The 19,200-nt window shown below is 32.6% G+C and overlaps 1 protein-coding gene across 1 annotated transcript in view; it reads left to right on the plus strand.

The window, feature by feature from the left end:
- The first annotated feature begins 520 nt into the window (after positions 1-520).
- Positions 521-19,200, plus strand: part of LOC114334038 (PX domain-containing protein kinase-like protein) — a 31,301-nt gene continuing 12,621 nt past the window's right edge. The window contains exons 1-4 of the mRNA XM_028284037.2: positions 521-745; positions 800-988; positions 6,760-6,856; positions 15,206-15,432. Of these exons, the coding sequence (XP_028139838.1) occupies positions 644-745; positions 800-988; positions 6,760-6,856; positions 15,206-15,432 (615 nt within the window). The 5' untranslated portion in view covers positions 521-643. The remainder of the gene's footprint in view (positions 746-799; positions 989-6,759; positions 6,857-15,205; positions 15,433-19,200) is intronic.

Genomic DNA, 19,200 nt, shown 5'->3' on the forward strand with positions numbered 1-19,200 from the left:
TTTTCCATATATGAAGACTAAGTAAATAGGTAACAGATAGTAAGAAGCAAAGGATAATTGACTTATAACATTGTATACTTTCCTTCCATTCCATTTTTGAAAAAGTTGAATTTATCACTTAAAGCTACGCTCATTTTTTATCTCACACTTAGCAAACTATGAAATAATCATAATTTAACATAAATTCTAAATAAAATTATAAAATCTTTAACAAAATCACTTCAAGGTTAAAAATAACCTAATTTCATCCAAATCCGAAAGTGGCTGAATGCCAGGAACCAGGAAGTCCGCTGATCTATTCATGACCATAAAGCCTATCATAAAAAACCTAGGAAAAACTTGTTTAAAAGATATTAATATTTGTTTCCACGGTGTTTATTAACTTTTTAACTCATCATATTCGAAATTCTCTTAGAAAATCCTCTTTAGTCTGAATTTTCGAATATTTCCAGTAGTAGGTTGGTAGTAGTAGTTCGAAAGTATTAATTAAAAAAAGTAGAAAAGGGTGTCAAAGTTACAATTTGTGTCAATGTCAAAACAGTGATGTCACAAGTGTCAGTGCAAGGAATGATCAATTAAAATTGAAAATAAATTACTTCTTAATGGATTTTTTACGTAAAAATAGGCAAATGAATTCAATTCAATGGCTATTTTTGAGCGACAGACCACCAATAAAGTTCTATTAGATGATACGGAACAGATAAAATGTACAATTGAAAATTGGAAAAACGTCAATGGACACACAGTAATACAACTAATAAAATAAACATTAATTGGATAATAATCGAATGTATTTTAGGAATTCAGCATAAAAGTGTATAGAGGCCCTTTTTCGGATCAGACGTGGAGGATTAATAAGCGCTACAATGATTTCTATAAACTCCATAATGTGTTGCAATCCTCTGGGATACCGCTCGAGTTGCCTCCGAAGAAACTTATCGGGAACATGGATCCACATTTTATCGGTGAAAGACAACAGGGCTTGCAGGTATTTATGCCACGTCTTTTTTTATATGCACTTTGAACTTGGTGAGATGATAGTCTACCAGACAAACAAGATTAATTAAAAAACATGACATTTATAATGATTATTTTTATCTGGCGGTAGTTTTTTGATTACAGGCTCTATTTTATTTAGTATAATTTAGTATAAAAACTGATTTAGATGAGAAATTGTTCAATTTTTGTTTTTATTTATTAAATGACTACAGAATATTTTAGAAAAATACATTTTGTTTCAACTGCATTTAGGTGAATCATTATGTATTATGTGAATCCCATGCACTATTCCATATTAATAATATGTTATATGTTTAAAATATCTTTAACCCTTTCAATGTGGAAACTGCACCAGTGGGCCTTGTTAATTGTTGATAAAATGCGAAAGGCACACTGGTGTAGTCATGTAAAATTTCCGGGAAGATTCGAATGCCGGAAAGTTTCCGGAAACTTTCGGGAACTTATTGAAATATTGCATTTTTATTAAAATTATTATAATAAATTACACAAATCAGTAGTTAGCTTTACTTATTGTTGTATTACGACTACAGAAAAATCTGTTAAAAATTAAATGTTCAAAAATACTTTTAAAATTTATTCAACTTAATTTAAAAAAATACTCTGAATATTTTTGTTATTAGTCATTATAATTAAAACTAAAAGTTATTTTATTTAAAAAAATATTAAAATAAGAAAGATAACATACAATAAACAAACCAAAATTGATTATATAGGAACTTACTTCAGGTAATCTGTATTCCTATATAGTATTAAAGCAGGAACTTTTTTCTTAACTAATAATATCAAAAGACACTAGAAAAATTCTTAGGAATTATAATTATAAAATATATAAATAAGTAAGAGTCTACTCTTGCGAGTCAGAGAAATTTTCTTCACTCAAACTGGATTCTGTATTATGAAGAGTATCTCTCCGTCTTGCTTAATCTTTCATTTTCTGATATGGATTTAGAGTCTTGCCCTGGTTCCAAAATATGAGTTATAGAAAGACTCTTATCACATACCATCACATACATAAACCTTGTTTATGATCTTTTAGGAATTTTTTTATTATGAGCTATTCTACATTAACTTCCCTGCTCTATCTATAGTCAGTTTATTTCTTCTTTTATTATGTAAAGAGTATGTGCTATAACTACGCTCTGTTTCAGCGTAGGAAGCTGGTAACCCCAGTATTGTAATTGCCAAATCTTTTAAAAGAGGTTTTGGTGCACATTACTTGTCACCAGCTTATACAATCTACTGATCATCCTGAAAGCCAAATAAAATCTATTGATCGAATGTCTGCTTTTGCACAGAACTTTGTTAGTTATGTAAAAATGTTTTCTTTTTTGTCAATAAACTTGGGATGATATCTTGTCTATACGCTGCATGCTCTTCACCAGTGAGGCTTTGTCCTGTTAAAGAAGAATAATTTTTTTCTTTTTTCTAATTTAGATAAGCATTCATTTTCCTCAGACTTACTGATTGGAAGTAATGGAATATTCTCAGTAAAAACATATTCTGTATCCTTACATGCCTTCACAACTTAGGATATTTTAAACATATTGCCTTCCAATAAAGTACCTAATCCATTTTACAATTGGTGTTAGCACAACTGCTACTTTTTGCAACTTTATCCAAAATATTTTATAATCCAGACAATTCTGTTTAAAATTCTGTGAAAATTTTAAATTTTCTCAATAATGTTATGTATACAATTAAGGATTTAACCCCATCTAGTTTTTACAGTAAGTTTTAATGATAAGTATAACTTTATTGCAGTTTTGAATTTCTTCTCTTTTGCAATATTCCCATGCATTATACCTATACTACAATCACAATAAAGATACACTAGAAATAAACAAACGAAGACACATTGAATGTTCGAGGAGGACTCCCAAATCATAATTTACAATGAATATACATACATTGTAAATCCCAAATCATGATTTGCAAAGTTTATACATTGTAAATTATGATTCGAGAGTACTCCTCGTAACATTCAACGTCTCTTGGTTTGTTTATTTCTAGTGCATCTTTATTGTGATTTTAGTGTAGCTTTAGTAATTTTTAGTACAAATTATTTATTTAATTATGGAGGATTTCGAAACTAATATCATTTCTAAACAAAATTTAAAACCCACAGTATGGTGGAGATATGTAGATGATGTGTTTTCCATATGGCCTCATAGATCGGAATTGTTGGATACGTTCCTGAATATTATAAACGATCAAGAAGAGACAATAAAGTTTACAATGGAAAAGGAATACAATAACACCCTACCTTTCCTCGATGTTTTGGTCTCAAAGAAGGATACTGGATATGAGACTCAAGTGTATAGAAAACCAACACACACCAACAGATATCTAAATTACAAATCAAATCATAACATCAACGTTAAAAAGGGAATCATTAAATCCTTATATGATAGAGCCAAAATTACTTGTTCTAACGAAAATTCATTTTTAGAAGAAAAACAATTGTTAACATCTGTTTTATTAAAAAATGATTATCCCATATCGTTTATAAATAAGGAATTGTCAAGATTGGATCGAATGGAACAGAACAACTTAGAACGGGATCCTACAACATTCACAAGAAATAATACGAGGAAAATATCAATACCATATGTAAAAGGACTATCCGAGAAACTTAAAACAATAGGAAATAAATTCAACATATCAACAACATTCAAAACAACAAACACTTTGAGATCTATTCTATCTAAAACTAAACCTAACAGTGAACAAGAAAGAACAAAGAATTGTATTTATAAAATACCTTGTGAATGCGAACAATTTTATATAGGTGAAACGTCAAGACCAATAGACGTTAGAGTAAATGAACATCAGTCTTATATAAAAAATAGAGAATTTGATAGATCTCTTATATGTCAACACGCATGGGATAATGAACATAGAGTTCAGTGGAGAGATTCAAGTATAGTCCTAAAAGAAGCAGATAGTAAAAAGAGAAAAATCAAAGAAGCGGCTCTAATTATGCTAAATGAAACCAATTGTGTCGCAAATTCCTCGGTAGAATGCAGTAGGATGTGGTTACCCATATTAAAGGAGGAAGTCAATAGAAAGAAAATACCACAATTAGTAAATCAGTAACATATCGAGTTAGTACATATTTAGTATTTTAGTATTATTTAAAATTTAAAATATCAAGTCAGAATTTGGTATTAGTTTTGAGAGTAAACTAAATGTAAACCCAAATACTTACGATGTCGGGATAGTATCACGAGGTTTTTCCTGGTTTTCCCTCGTGATTTACTATGAAATCTCTAACGCGAGAATTTCAGTGCCACCGTTGCATTTGGTTGTCTTTTTAAAGACAGATTACATGCTATGATTTTTTGTGGCGGATATTCTTGAGTTGGGATTGATTTCATGTAATCGAATGAACTATCTTTTAGTAAAGTCGTCCCAGGAACGCAACTCATCAATATTGGCAATATCATTTTAAAGTCGTCTACTTTAAAATGTATAATACGTGTCTGAATTGCCGATATAAATGAGTCAGATTAAATAAATTATTAGAAGAATTTTTTACTAAGCAACAACATTTTTATTTATTTAGTATTATTTTGTATTTTGACAACGACACCCGACTTGGGCGTCGAAACGTTAATAAAATCATTTTTAGGTAAAATTGTGGCTTATTTCCCATTTAAATATACTTAAAAATAATGAAGGTAATATTGAAAACAATGTTCTTTTGTACTTGGCAGTGGTATAGGTTCTCCGGCCATGTGAATTAAATAGCGCTAGTTCCATGTAAATTCAAATTACGTCACTAACTCTATGTCCAAAAGGTTCTTGGAAATATTTTCAAAAGTTCTCGGAAATTTTATGGAAAGTTCTGGGAAATATTCTCGAGAATTTTCCATTGAAAGTTTCCGGGAATATTCGTGGTCAGGAGAATATTTCAATTTTTTATAGGCGAATATTCTCGGAAACTTTCCAATATTCGGAAATATTCTCGGCTCACATCACTACACTGGTGCATTCTTATCCTATTAACTTTTAATTAAGCAGAGCAGGGCTGCACAGCACAACTCCTTACCATTTAACGCTCCACTGAAAGGGTTAATATAACTACATTAAGCTTGGTTTAATTATATTGTTAGTCATTAGAAATGTTATTTGATGCTGCAATACCAATATGAATAGTTATTTATGAAAGACAACTTCCGGACCCAGTTGATCCTTTTTTTGTTGATCTTTTTATTTTTCATATATCACTTCTTATTCTCTCTCTGTTATCATTCAGTAGGTTTAGAGGTCCTCTTATTCTCTCTTTATTTTAATGCTGAATAACTTATTACAGTTTTATGTTCAGGTCTTGTGTTTGTTCCATTTTTTCTGTTTATTTTACTCATCATTATCTTTGCCTTATCCCTATGCGGGGTCAGCTTCCCTAATTGTATTTCTCCACACAATTCTACCTTGGGTCATATCAATATTAATCACCTTTACCAACATGTCCTGCCTTATCGTCTCCCCCCAGGTCATCTTTGGTCTTCCTCTCCTACTTCTTCTAGGAATCTGCACTTCAGCTATTCTTCGTATTGGGTGATTAACATCTCGACGTTGAACATGACCAAACCATCTTGACCTATGCTCTCTCATTTTGGCATCAATTGGTGCCACACCTAGATGTCCCCTAATATACTCATTTCTAATTTTATCCTTCTTTGACACTCCACTCATCCATCTAAGCATTCTCATTTCCGCCACATGCATTCGTTGTTCCTCTTTCTTTTTCACTGCCGAACATTCAGTTCTGTACATTATAGCCAGTCTTATGGCTGTTTTATAGAATTTTCCCTTCAGCTTCATTGGAATTTTTCTGTCACACAACACACCACTCGCCTCTTTCTACTTCATCCATCCAGCCCTAATTCTACTGCATGCATCTCCATCTATTTCTCCATTACTCTGTAATACCGATCCTAGGTACTTAAAACTATTGCTTTTCACAATCATTTCACCATCCAAAGATACCATTTTATTTGTAGTAACTCCATCTTTAAATGAACATTCCAAATACTCTGTTTTTGTCCTACTGAGTTTTAAACCTTTTTCCTCCAGAGCTTGTCTCCACTGTTCCAGTTTTTGTTCTAAGTCTCTTTCACTATTTCCTATTAACACTACATCTGCCGTGCTTAACCAAAACACTGTATCTACAGAGACATCACATTCGAGTAATTGATTTTTGTTTAAGAATTCGTATACATTTACACAGGATACGGCATAAGATGCGGTGTGTTTAATGTGTTTTGGCTTAACTTACGCCATTTTTAGTAAGCAAATAAGATAGATATGCACATTTGGGTTAGAAAGAAGTAAAAATTTAATTGTTTCAGATTTTTTGCAGATACGGCGTTTTCGCTAAACACGGCAGACATCATCAGCATACATTAGGCACCATGGAATGCTACCCTGTAGTTTCGTTGTTATTTGGTCCAATACTAATGAGGATAAATAAGGACTAAGCACCGAGCCTTGGTGCAATCCTACTTTCATCTGAAATTTATCAGTCTCTCCCACACCTCTCCTAACACTAGTCGTTACTTCCTCATACATATCTCTCATAATCTTTACATATTAATATTTAACAGAACATTCTCAAATTAGACCTACTTAAATACTTGGGATTTAAGGTTACCAGAATTTGGTGGTACTCAAAAGTACCATGGGTAGACTAAGGGTTAATACTTATGTGTGTTTTTTTATGTATTATTTTTTCAGAAATATCTAGACAGCATCTTCATGAATCCAATATTAGTTTCATCTCTTCCAGCAAGATCATTTGTTGATCCCGCTAACTATTGTCAACCATTTGGAGGTAAGTTTTTATTATTAACGTCTGACAATTTTGTTCATATTATTATATTAAATAATATTAACACTGCTGATAGTTTGAAAAAACAACATTTATAGACTAGCAAAAACAGACAAGAATACATTGCAAATTGATTTAATATTACACATGCCCACTCTGGCTTTTTAAATATCTTGAACATATTTCAGTATACATTGATGAGTGCGCTAATAACCAGCAAAATAATAGAAAAGATGGAAAACATAATACGTTGTGAAATAAAAAGAGATGAAACTACACTCTTGGCCAAAAAAATCGGGACACCTTAAAAATTGGTCATTTTTGATGTCTTGAATCTCCTAAACCTGTTGTCCGATTTTAGTGATTTTTTCAATATGTTATAACCTTATTCTCTAAGAATATCGATATAGTAATAGTGTTGCTGAACAGGTAAATGTCATTTTATACCGGGTGTAACAATAACACTGTGTTTTTTCCTGAAAGTTCGTAACACCCTGTGGAATATTCTAGCATTTAAAAAATATTGAAATTAAAACTCAATTGTAGCCTTAGCCTTTATTAACATTCTGCTTTTTGACTCATTCACTTATGTTGGATAATTAAAAAGTTAGGTACTTTGACAACTAGCCATGTTCTTCATCAATACAGGGTGTTTCTAAATAAGTGCGACAAACTTTAAGGGTTAATTCTGCATGAAAAATAATGACAGTTAGCTTTATCAACATATGTCTGCAAATGCTTCGTTTCCGAGATACGATTTTTTGTTTCAAATTGACGATTTATTTATTGCTCTAAAACCGATTGAGATATGCTAATGAAATGTGGTAGGTTTTAAGTGGTAGTTATTTCCCTTTTTTTGACATACGACTAAAAATTTAAAATTTACCATTGGCGTGCATACAGGTAATATGACCGTGTAATATGACCTGAATGCACAGCAATGGTGAATATAAAATACATAAATGTATGTCAAAAAATGCGCAAAACCTGCCTCTTAAAACCCACCAAATTTCGTTAGCATATCTCAACCGGTTTTAGAGCAATAAATAAATCGTCAGTGTGTAAGAAAAAATTCAACATCCTGTATCTCGGAAACGAAGCATTTGCAGACATATGTTATGAATCAGACAGTCATTATTTTTTTCATGCAGAATTACCCCTTAAAGTTTGTCACACTTATTTAGAAACACCCTGTATTGAAGGAGAACATGGCTAATTGTCAAAGTACCTAACTTTTTCATTATCCAACATAAGTGAATGAGTTAAAAAGCAGAATGTTAAGAAGGGCTAAGGCTACAATTGAGTTTTAATTTCAATATTTTTTAAATGCTAGAATATTCCAAAGGGTGTTACGAACTTGCAGGAAAAAACACAGTATTATTCTTACACCCGGTATACAATGACATTTACCTCTTCAGCAACACTATTACTACATCCATATTCTTAGAGAATAAGGCTATAACATATTAAAAAAATCACTAAAATCGGACAACAGGTTTAGTAAATTCGAGACATTAAAAATGACCCATTTTTAAGGTATCCTGCTTTTTTGGCCAGGAGTGTAGAAGAGGTGGGAAATTATCAATAGAAACTTATACATTTACACTATATTGACAGTTTCCCACCTTTAGATGTATAAGAGTCAAACTGTCACATAAGATTTTTTTATGGGAAACTATAAATATAATTTAAATTTATAGGTTTCTATTAATAATTTCTCACCTCTACTAGTTTCATTTTTTTTATTTCACAATGTAGTATGTTTTCCATCTTTCTGGTTCTGATCTTTCAAATTTTCTCATATTTACTGGTCTCAAAACCAGATTTCCTAAGCAGTTTTGTTTTTGTAGGTTTAGCTTTTACAAAAAATAGTCCATAATTTTTAACCGGATTAAGATCCAATCAATTTTCTGATCATTCAAAAAACTGAAAACTGAGTTGAAGAACTGTTAGCATAACCTTTTTTTTACTTCATTTTACTCTTTATATTTTTGTGAGTTTATCATGCATTCTATTATCACATTTATAAGAAAAGCATCTCCAGAACATCTTCAACGGATGTTTAACTATTGTATCAAAATGATCTGTAGTGCAGTAAGTTTGTAAATTTTTTGTCACTGACAACACAATATCAATGTACACAATCCCTCGTTTCCCAAAGAGTTTCCTTGACAATTATCTGGCTATCCTTCCTTATCGGAATTCAAGACAACTAACAGCTGACCACACGTAGCAAATGCAGCGTTATTATCATCTACTGATACCGAAAGACCACAAATTGACAAAGATCTAAAATGCTACTGTTCTTACACTTATCTTATGCTAGCTTCTTATACATAATTAATTGCTGGTAAACTTACTGGTACAGTGGACTCTCTCTATAACGAACACGGATATGACGAGGTTTCGCATACAACGAGGTACATTAAATGTCCGATCAAATTCCTATTGAACTATAACCCTATATAACGAGGCATATTTGGTTATAACGAGGAAAAATGAAATCGAAGAATATTTTTCTTTACCTGTTTTAGCCCAGTAATGGCTATAAATAAATACCCCAACTGTCTGTATATAGAAATGCTTAACATCTGTGTTATTATCGAGGCCAGTGCTGTAATAAACTCCACTGCCTGTAATAAACTTCTTTCTGTTTATCTACTGATATTCAATATTGTAGGAAATTTACAATTTACGATGCCGAAGTCGCATTCGTCACTGTTCAGGTCGACCATCAACACCTAATAAACTAGGTAAGAGGTATTAAAAAATGTCTGTTGTCTGATATAACGAGATCCACTTATAACGAGGTAATTAGTCCGCCACATCAGTTCTCGTTATAGAGGGATCCTACTGTATATGCTGTCATCTCTCAGGTCCCACCTTTGTTCCAATACTGCAACTGAATTACTCCCTGAAACATTCATTTAATTTTATATAAATTATATGGTAGAACTAGCTCTTTTTTGCATATAGTCCGTCCGCTATAACTTTTCCCATGCGGTACGATTCATTATTAAACGCTTTTATTTAGTTCAATAGTTTGCATCAAATCTTTAGACGTTATAGTTCTTAGGCCCCCATATAAAATAATTATTTATGACCACACCGTTGAAACTTTTTGTACTTGTTATTTGGGTGGAGTCGGACAAATTTGGAGCTTAGCGCATCATGGCAGTGGGGCGTTTGTCTGTCAAGAGGTCACGAAGTTGTCAATTTTATGCAAGAAAAAAATGTATAACTACATTGGTCATTTTATTTTAATCAATGGTTTTTATCATATAAACAGCGAAAACAATTTTGTCGGACAAAAATATTGGGGCATATGACGCGTCGGACACGCTAAAGATGTCAAATTTATGAAAATAATAAATTTATTACCACATGGCTAATTTTAACGGAATCTACCATAAAACCTTTTTACAAAAATGTGGTAACCTTGTCGGACAATTTTCACGGGGCATATGCGCAGTCGGACGCGCCGAAAATGTCAATTTCCTGAAAAATTTTTATTTATTACCACATGTTATTTTTATTTTGTACTGTTTTTTTACATGTGTAATGCATATTGGATCACTTGTCGGACAAAAATAATGGGGCGTTTTGGTACAATTTAAAAAAAAAAAGGAATTTTTATACACACAGGGTGTTTGGTAAAGAACGGGCCATAGCTTAACGTCAGGTTCCTGAGGTTAAAATAGGCCGATTTAAGCTAACTTACCTTAGTACAGAGTTTATAATAACCGAGATACAGGGTGTCAAAGTTAAACTTTTTTTTTATTTATTATTTAATATTTCCTGACAGGTATGAGATAACAACATGAAATTTGGTATGTGGGGGTTTTTTGGGTCGAGAAAACTAAATTCCCTACCAAAAATTATGCATTGCCCAGAGGGCGCCACATACGCCTTTCAGCACTCATTTATTACGTTCAATTTTTTTTATCCCTCACTCTGTATAATTTTGACATTAAAATTTTTATTTTCCTATTAGTTTTACTTAAAAAAGGTATACTTCTTTCATCTCCCTAAACTCAACCGTTTTCGAGATAAACGCATTTTAAATCTGCGATACACCATCATTTTTAGCATAATATCATTGTAGTTACACCCGAAAAATAACTTAAAACCATAAAATTATCCAAAAATGTATCGCAAATTTCTTCAAATGGAATTTGCGATGCAATGATATAAATTTGAGAAATGGCACAATTATTATGGTATTAAGTTATTTTTCGGGTGTAACTACAATATTATGCTAAAAATGATGGTGTATCGCAGATTTAAAATGCGTTTATCTCGAAAACGGTTGAGTTTAGGGAGATGAAAAAGTATACCTTTTTTAAGTAAAACTAATAGGAGAATAAAAATTTTAATGTCAAAATTATACAGAGTGAGGGATAAAAAAAATTGAACGTAATAAATGAGTGCTGAAAGGCGTATGTGGCGCCCTCTAGGCAATACATAATTTTTGGTAGGGAATTTAGTTTTCTCAACCCAAAAAACCCCCACATACCAAATTTCATGTTGTTATCTCATACCTGTCAGGAAATATTCAATAATAAATACAAAAAATTTAACTTTGACATCCTGCATCTCGGTTATTTTAAACTTTGTACTAAGGTAAGTTAGCTTAAATCGATCTATTTTTACCTCAGGAACCTGAGGTTAAGCTATGGCCCATTCTTTACCAAATTTTACCTGTATATAAATTAAATGTATGAAATTGAATGTACTGTTTCTCGATTCCACGTTAAGATAAATGGTCGCCTTTCTATGATTATCTCTCAAATGATCTAATGTCCATCGAATGTACACTAGAGTTTTTTTCTATTCGAAATAGAATAAAAAATTATTTTAATGGCCGGTAAATGAACTCGGATTGCTCTATTTTTAAATATCTCTATCTAAATTTAGCGTCGGAACCACTACAACTACATAAACCATTTCGGCGATAATGGTCAAATGGATTATACTTTTGAATCTAGATACCTTCTAATCGGTATAACCTATTTTGATCACTAAATATGAGTTTGAAACGTATTAGGTCTTAGGCCCACATATAAAATTATTATTTATAACCACACCGTTGAAACTTTTTGTACTTGTTATTTGGGTGGAGTCGGAAAAATTTGTAGCTTGGCGCATTATGGCAGTGGGGCGTTTGTCTGTCAAGAAAATTTCTTGTATAATATAGTGTCGCATGTACGGGAACAGCCGTTCTCTGGGATATAAAAAAATAATAAGCATCAAGGAGACCAAAGCGAACTATAAATCATTTTTCTCGGTTAGATCTACATAGACCAAACTGAAAATTTGTAGAAATACTCCTTATAATATTTATAAGGACGTAACGTAGAGAACATTCCAAAATTTTAGAAAAATTTTCCGAAATTTTCCCCCTTGTCGGAAAATCTTTTTGGAAAATTTTGGGTACAACTCTCCGGCATGCCCTTTTAAGTGTTGTACTTAGCGTATGTACCAATTTTTAGCTAAATCGATTCAAAAGTAACCGAAAAACACTGTTTTAAAGTTTTTTTTGATAATACCTCCTCGTCGATAGCCTAAAAGAATTAAGATTTCTGTTCGTTTGCCCCAACATGTCAGACAATTACATTTTTTGTTTAAGAATACAATTACTTGTAACTTACTACCTTTGTCGGAAAAATGGTTGTAAAGATAAGGGATACACGAACCCAGCATAATTTAAAAGTATAGTTTATCAATAAAAATTAAATTTTTTGTCCGACTTTGGATTTGCCCCAATATTTTTGTCGGACACTTAGATTTTTTTATTTAGAATGTAACTACTTATAATCTGATACTTGTGTCGGAAATTTTTTTTAATAGGAGAAAAAAAACTACAGAACGATGTTTGTCGTTGTTCAAGGAGTATGTAGGCAAGTATCAGATCAAAATTTTTTCTAAAATGTTCCCTTTTGTCGGAAAATTTTTTAAGAAAATTTTGGGTACAGCTCTACGTCATACCCTTTTAAATGTTTTACTTAGTGTGTGTGTACCAATTTTCAGCTAAATCGATTCAAAAATAACCGAGAAAAACTGTTTTAAATTTTTTTTTGATAATACCTCCTCGTCGATAGCCTAAAAGAATTAAGTTTTCTGTTCGTTTGCCCCAACATTTTTGTCAGAAAATTACATTATTTGTTTAAAAATATAATTACTTGTCTATAAACTTACTACCTTTGTCGGAAAAATGGTTGTAAAGATAAGGGATGCACGAACCCAGCATAGTTTAAAAGTATAGTTTATTAATAAAAATTAAATTTTTTGTCCGACTTTGGATTTGCCCCAATATTTTTGTCGGACACTTAGATTTTTTGATTTGGAAGATAACTACTTATAACCTGATACATGTGTCGGATTTTTTTTAATTCGAGAAAAAAAAATACAGAACGATGTTTGTCGTTGTTTAAGAAGTATGTACACAAATTATCAGATCACAATTTTTCTAAAATTTTCCCTCTTATCGGAAAATTTTTTAAGAAAATTTTAGGTTCAGATCTACGTCATACCCTTTTAAATGTTTTACTTAGTGTGTGTACCAATTTTCAGCTAAATCGATTCAAAAGTAACCGAGAAACACTGTTTTAAATTTTTTTTTGATAATACCTCCTCGTCGATAGCTTAAAAGAATTAAGTTTTCTGTTAGTTTGCCCCAACATTTTTGTCAGACAATTACATTTTTTGTTTAAGAATATAATTACTTGTAACCTACTACTTTTGTCGGAAAATGGTTGTAAAGATAAGGGATGCACGAACCCAACATAGTTTGAAAGTATAGTTTACTAATAAAAATTATATTTTTTGTCGGACTGTCGATTTGCCCCAATATTTTTGTCCGACACTTTGATTTTTTGATTAAGAATATAATTACCTATAACCTACTAATGTTGTCGGAAAAATGGTTGTAAATAAAAAAATTTCAGAAAATTGACATCTTCGGCGCGTCCGACTGCGCATATGCCCCGTGAAAATGGTCCGACAAGGTTACCACATTATTGTAAAAAGGTTTTATGGTAGATACCGTTAAAATTATCCATGTGGTAATAAATTTATTTTTTTCATAAATTTGACATCTTTCGCGTGTCCGACGCGTTATATGCCCCAATATTTTTGTCCGACAAAATTGTTTTCGCTGTTTATATGATAGAAACCATTGATTAAAATAAAATGACCAATGTGGTTATAAATTTTTTTCTTGCATAAAATTGACAACTTCGTGACAGCTTGACAGACAAACGCCCCACTACCATAATGCGCCAAGCTCCAAATTTGTCCGACTCCACTCAAATAACAAGTACAAAAAGTTTCAACGGTGTGGTCATAAATAATATTTGTATATGTGGGCCCAAGGCCTATTAATTTGACTGCCTTTTCTTCAATGCAAATGAATGAAAATTTGCAGACATATGCATTCGCGGGAACAATACACGAATAGTCAATAAAAAAATTTTTTTCATGTTTATTAATTGTTTAAATAAAAAAAACGATTTTAATGGAAAAAGCTTAAATTCTCTTGTTTTTTACAATGTAAAGACTTGCAACTTTTACGGATTGTATAGCTAATGATATAAACAATACATAATTTCACTTTTTACGTTAATTGTTTACGTTATGCTTCATTAATAAACAATAAAGTTTCAAATTTTTTGCGATTCCGACTAATTTTCATGTTAGTACATCATATGTTTTATATTTTATACATAATATTTTAATAAACATGACGATATATTTTAATGTTTGATAAGTGTAAGACTAAAAAGTAAAAAATAAAAATATATAAAAAAAAAATTTTTAAGAAACGCTTTTCTTTAGTTACGAGTGACTAAAATTAAAAATATTATAAAAAAATCAACTAAAAAGCAAAAAATAAAAAAAAATTAAAAAAATCTGACACATTCGTTAAAGAAAAGCGCGGGGCGAAAACCGTTTATTCGATGAACACGCGCCACGCTTTTCTTTGACGGATGTGTTAGATTTTTTCAATTTTTTTTTATTTTTTGCTTTTTAGTTAATTTTTTCATAATATTTTTAATTTTAGTCACTCGTAACTAAAGAAAAGCGTTTCTTAAAAAATTTTTTTTCATATTTTTTTATTTTCAATCAAATTAAGTCAAAACAGAAAGTGAAACGTACGCCGATGTGTGTAGTATATAGTATACAGTATACAAAATGTATATACACATCGACGTTCGTTTCAATTTATGTTTTGACTTAATTTGATTGAAAATGAATCGTACCGCATGGGAAAAGTTTAGCGGACGGACTATAAGTAATTTAACTATTTGACTATATATGTAATTTATTCTAATCTGTATTATAAATATGTAGAGTTGGCATTGCAACATGTTTCGTTGGCACTAAGAGGTGAAGTCGGCTGGGAAGTGATCGCTCCAGTTAACGATATTGGTTGGCGTTTACGTAAGCATTACTACGATCTGAAATGTAAATCTCAACCGAAGGAAGAAATATTCGGAGGATGGACTGATTATGGCCCAGACAAATATTTGGATGACAGAGAAATGCATGCTGTGTTCAAGAGTTTGAGCCAATTACAGGTATGTAAATGAATCATCCTCAAAAAAAAAATTATTCAAAATATTTTGTAAGGAAAGGCAGCTTTAGATTTAATTCGAATCAGGGGTCACCACCATCAGTTGACATGTGTTTCTTCGTTTTAGAGCCATCACAACTGCCTGTGGTTTATTACACTGAAGCGAACTAAATCTGGCTGTCTACTAATAGACCAAGAGGCAGCTCTGAAAAATCTCTTTGAATTTACTAAAGCTAGATTATACCATAGAATTTACTAAAGCTAGATACCATAAACCAGCAGAAAATGTTAAAAGGATTGACAGAATGCCGAATAGACCATCGCTACACTAACATGATAAAATATATCTACCATAACGCAACAGCTAGCGTAAGACTATCTGATCAACAAACAAATAAATTCTGTATACAGCGAGGAGTACGGCAAGGAGACACCATCTCACCAAAGCTGTTCACAACCCTTTTAGAACACAGTTTTAAGACGGCAGATCTGAACGAATATGGTATCAATATAAATGGAGAGAAGCTCAGTCATTTGAGATTCGCAAGATGACATCGTCCTTATAGCCAATCGTATGGATGATGCAATAATAATGTTAAACAAGTTATATCACGCTTCCTTAGAGGTCGGACTAAAGGTTAACATCAACAAGACGCAAATAATGAGTAATCTGGTGCTAAATCGTAATATTGTTGTTGATGGAATGGATATTGAGCAGACTGCATCTTATAAGTACTTGGGATATGAAATTCGGTTGGGAAGAGATAACCAGACGTGCCAGCTCCCACGTCGCATAGGATTAGCCTGGGCAGCGTTTGGTAAACTGAGCTATGTATTTAAATCGGACTTACCCATATGCCTGAAAAGGAAAATCTTTGACCAGTGTGTATTGCCTGTACTCACTTATGGGGCGGAAACATTAACACTCACAAAAAAGGTAGTGAACAAGATTCGCATAACTCAGAGAGCTATGGAGCGCCAGATGTTGGGTGTCTCCCTGAGGGACCGAATCCCAAACGAAGAAATACGTCGTAGAACAAGAACAGTGGACGCCGTCGAAAGCATCGCGTCGCTCAAGTGGAATTGGGCAGGACACGTTGCTAGATTGTCAGACATCATCATCCAGCCTCAAAAGTCCACTGCTGAACATAGGCCTCCTCCCCTCGTTTCCAACCCCATCTATCCTGCGCCGCCCTCATCCAGTTTTTATTTACCTTTCTTAAGTCGTCAGTCCATCTTGTAGGTGGTCGACCGACGCTTCTCTTGTCTTCTCTTGGCCTCCATTCCAATAACCTCTTCGTCCATCGCCCATCTGTCATTCTGGCTACGTGTCCTGCCCATCTCCACTTCAACCTGGCTATCCTCTCGATGACGTCAGTCACCTTTGTTCTTATCCTTGTCAGACAACCGATGGACAAAACGTATTGTCGAGTGGTGACCACGAGAAAATGCACTACAGAGCAGAGGACGACCACCAACCAGATAGGCTGATGATCTGAAGCGTATTGTCGGCAATTGGATGCAAGCCGCACAAAACAGAGAAAGATGGAAAGAGCTGAGGGAGACCTATGTCCAGCAGTGGACGCGTACGGGTTGATGATGATGATGATGATGAGATTTTTCACAGTTGATTACTGTGAGTGTATAGAGAAACATACTGCGGTCGGTCAAGCGAAACGTAGAACAGGTGTTACTGAGAGGGTATCAAAGTTGCTTTCCTACGAAGGTAATTAAATCCATTTACTAAGGCTGAAAATCAGTACACACATTCTAAATTAAATATAAATAAAAGTTATTATAGTCGGTCAGCTGTATGACGGGACAGAGCCGGTCGGTCGGCCCCAATAGTCGATTGAGAAAATGAAGCATTTTGGCTCGCAATTTTTTCGTCCAGCATGGATTTATTTGAAATTTTCACAGAAGGTAGGGAATAGTCCAAGGATCATTTTCTATATCATGCCGCTATCATACGCTAAAACCTTGGGAGTGGTTACCACCCCATCTCGGGGGTTGAAATTTATTTTAACCATGTAAATCGATGGAAAAGTGATTCTAAGAAAAACATGTTCTTTACATTCTCTTCGTAAAACTAATATTTTTCGAGTTATTCGCGCTTGAAAATAACAGTTTTTCGACGAAAAAATCGACTTTTTTAGAGGGTTTTTTGAGAATACCTCGAAAAATATTCTATATATTTTTGGCGATAAAAAGTTTATTCAAAAATGATTTTCTAGGATTTTTAAAGAGCTATAAGACTGTGTAAATTAAATTCCTTAAGATCCCTTAGTTTTTAATTGGGGTGGGTTTAAAGGGCTCGAATAAGGGGGTGTTTGCTGGTAAATAGAGTGTTTAAACAGCTATATCTGGCTAACTATTCACTGTAATGAAAATCTATGCACACGGTAATTTTAGTCATTAAAAAAGCTACAATTTAGTGGTTTATAATTTTTTTCATATCTTCAGTATTTTCGGAGATATTTTGAAGTAAAAGGTGAAAAATACCAAATTGCAAAAAATCAATTTTTCTTTAAACTCCAATTTTTCCAAAATTAGGCATTTTAAATAGGTCAAACTCCTTGAGTGTATTGATAACATAAATATAAAAGGAACTACAGAAAGGTGAAAACCAATTTTGAATTCGGAAGGTAGTTAGGGGGTTGTTTTCACTGATTTTTTCGTAGAGAAAAGCAGGTACCGACATTTTTTTGATTATAAGTCGCTTAATTTTCATGCTAGAAACTTTTAATTATTTTTTTTTGAAAGGTCTAATTATTGTATACTTGAAAAAAGATTATTTAAGTTTTCCTCGAAAAATGCAAATTTTTCCCATTATTTGGCTTTGAATATTTCAAATTATGCATTTGACGAAAAAAGCTAACCTTTAACATGCCGTATCTCGGTTTGTATTGGTCTTAAAGATATTATTGGAAAATAATTTGGTTTGTGTTACTAAAAGATACAATTTTGATATCTACAGTTTTTTTGATTAAATGCATATTTTTCGAGGTATTCTCAAAAACCCTCTAAAAAAGTCAATCTTTTCGTCAAAAAACTGTTATTTTCAAGCGCGAATAACTCGAAAAATATTAGTTTTACGAAGAAAATGTAAAGAACATTTTTTTCTTAGAATCACTTTTTCCATCGAATTACATGGTTAAAATGTAATAAAAAATTCCCACCCCCGAGATGGGGTGGCAACCACCCACAAGGTTTTAGCGTATGATAGCGGCATGATATGGAAAATGATCCTTGGACTATTCCCTACCTTCTGTGAAAATTTCAAGTAAATCCATGATGGACGAAAAAATTGCGAGCCAAAATGCTTCATTTCCTCAATCGACTATTGGGGCCGACCGACCGGCTCTGTCCCGTCATACAGCTGACCGACTATAATAACTTGTATTTATATTTAATTTAGAATGTGTGTACTGATTTTCAGCCTTAGTAAATGGATTTAATTACCTTCGTAGGAAAGCAACTTTGATACCCTCTCAGTAACCCCTGTTCTACGTTTCGCTTGACCGACCGCAGTATGTTTCTCTACACAATCACAGTAACCAACTGTGAAAAATCTAGCTTTAGTAAATTCAAAGAGATTTTTCAGCGCTGCCTCTTGGTCTATAAGCAAAATAATAAACAATTATTTGCTGCTGGACGTATTAGCGACATCTATTTAAATAAAATAGAAAAGATAAAAATCTCTTTAATATCGGAATGCAGAGTTCTTGGTAACCATCTATAATCTTGAGTTTTTTTTTTTAATTTATAAAGC

The sequence above is a fragment of the Diabrotica virgifera genome, chromosome 9 (assembly GCF_917563875.1).
Source record: "Diabrotica virgifera virgifera chromosome 9, PGI_DIABVI_V3a".
Classification (NCBI taxonomy): Eukaryota; Metazoa; Arthropoda; class Insecta; order Coleoptera; family Chrysomelidae; genus Diabrotica; species Diabrotica virgifera.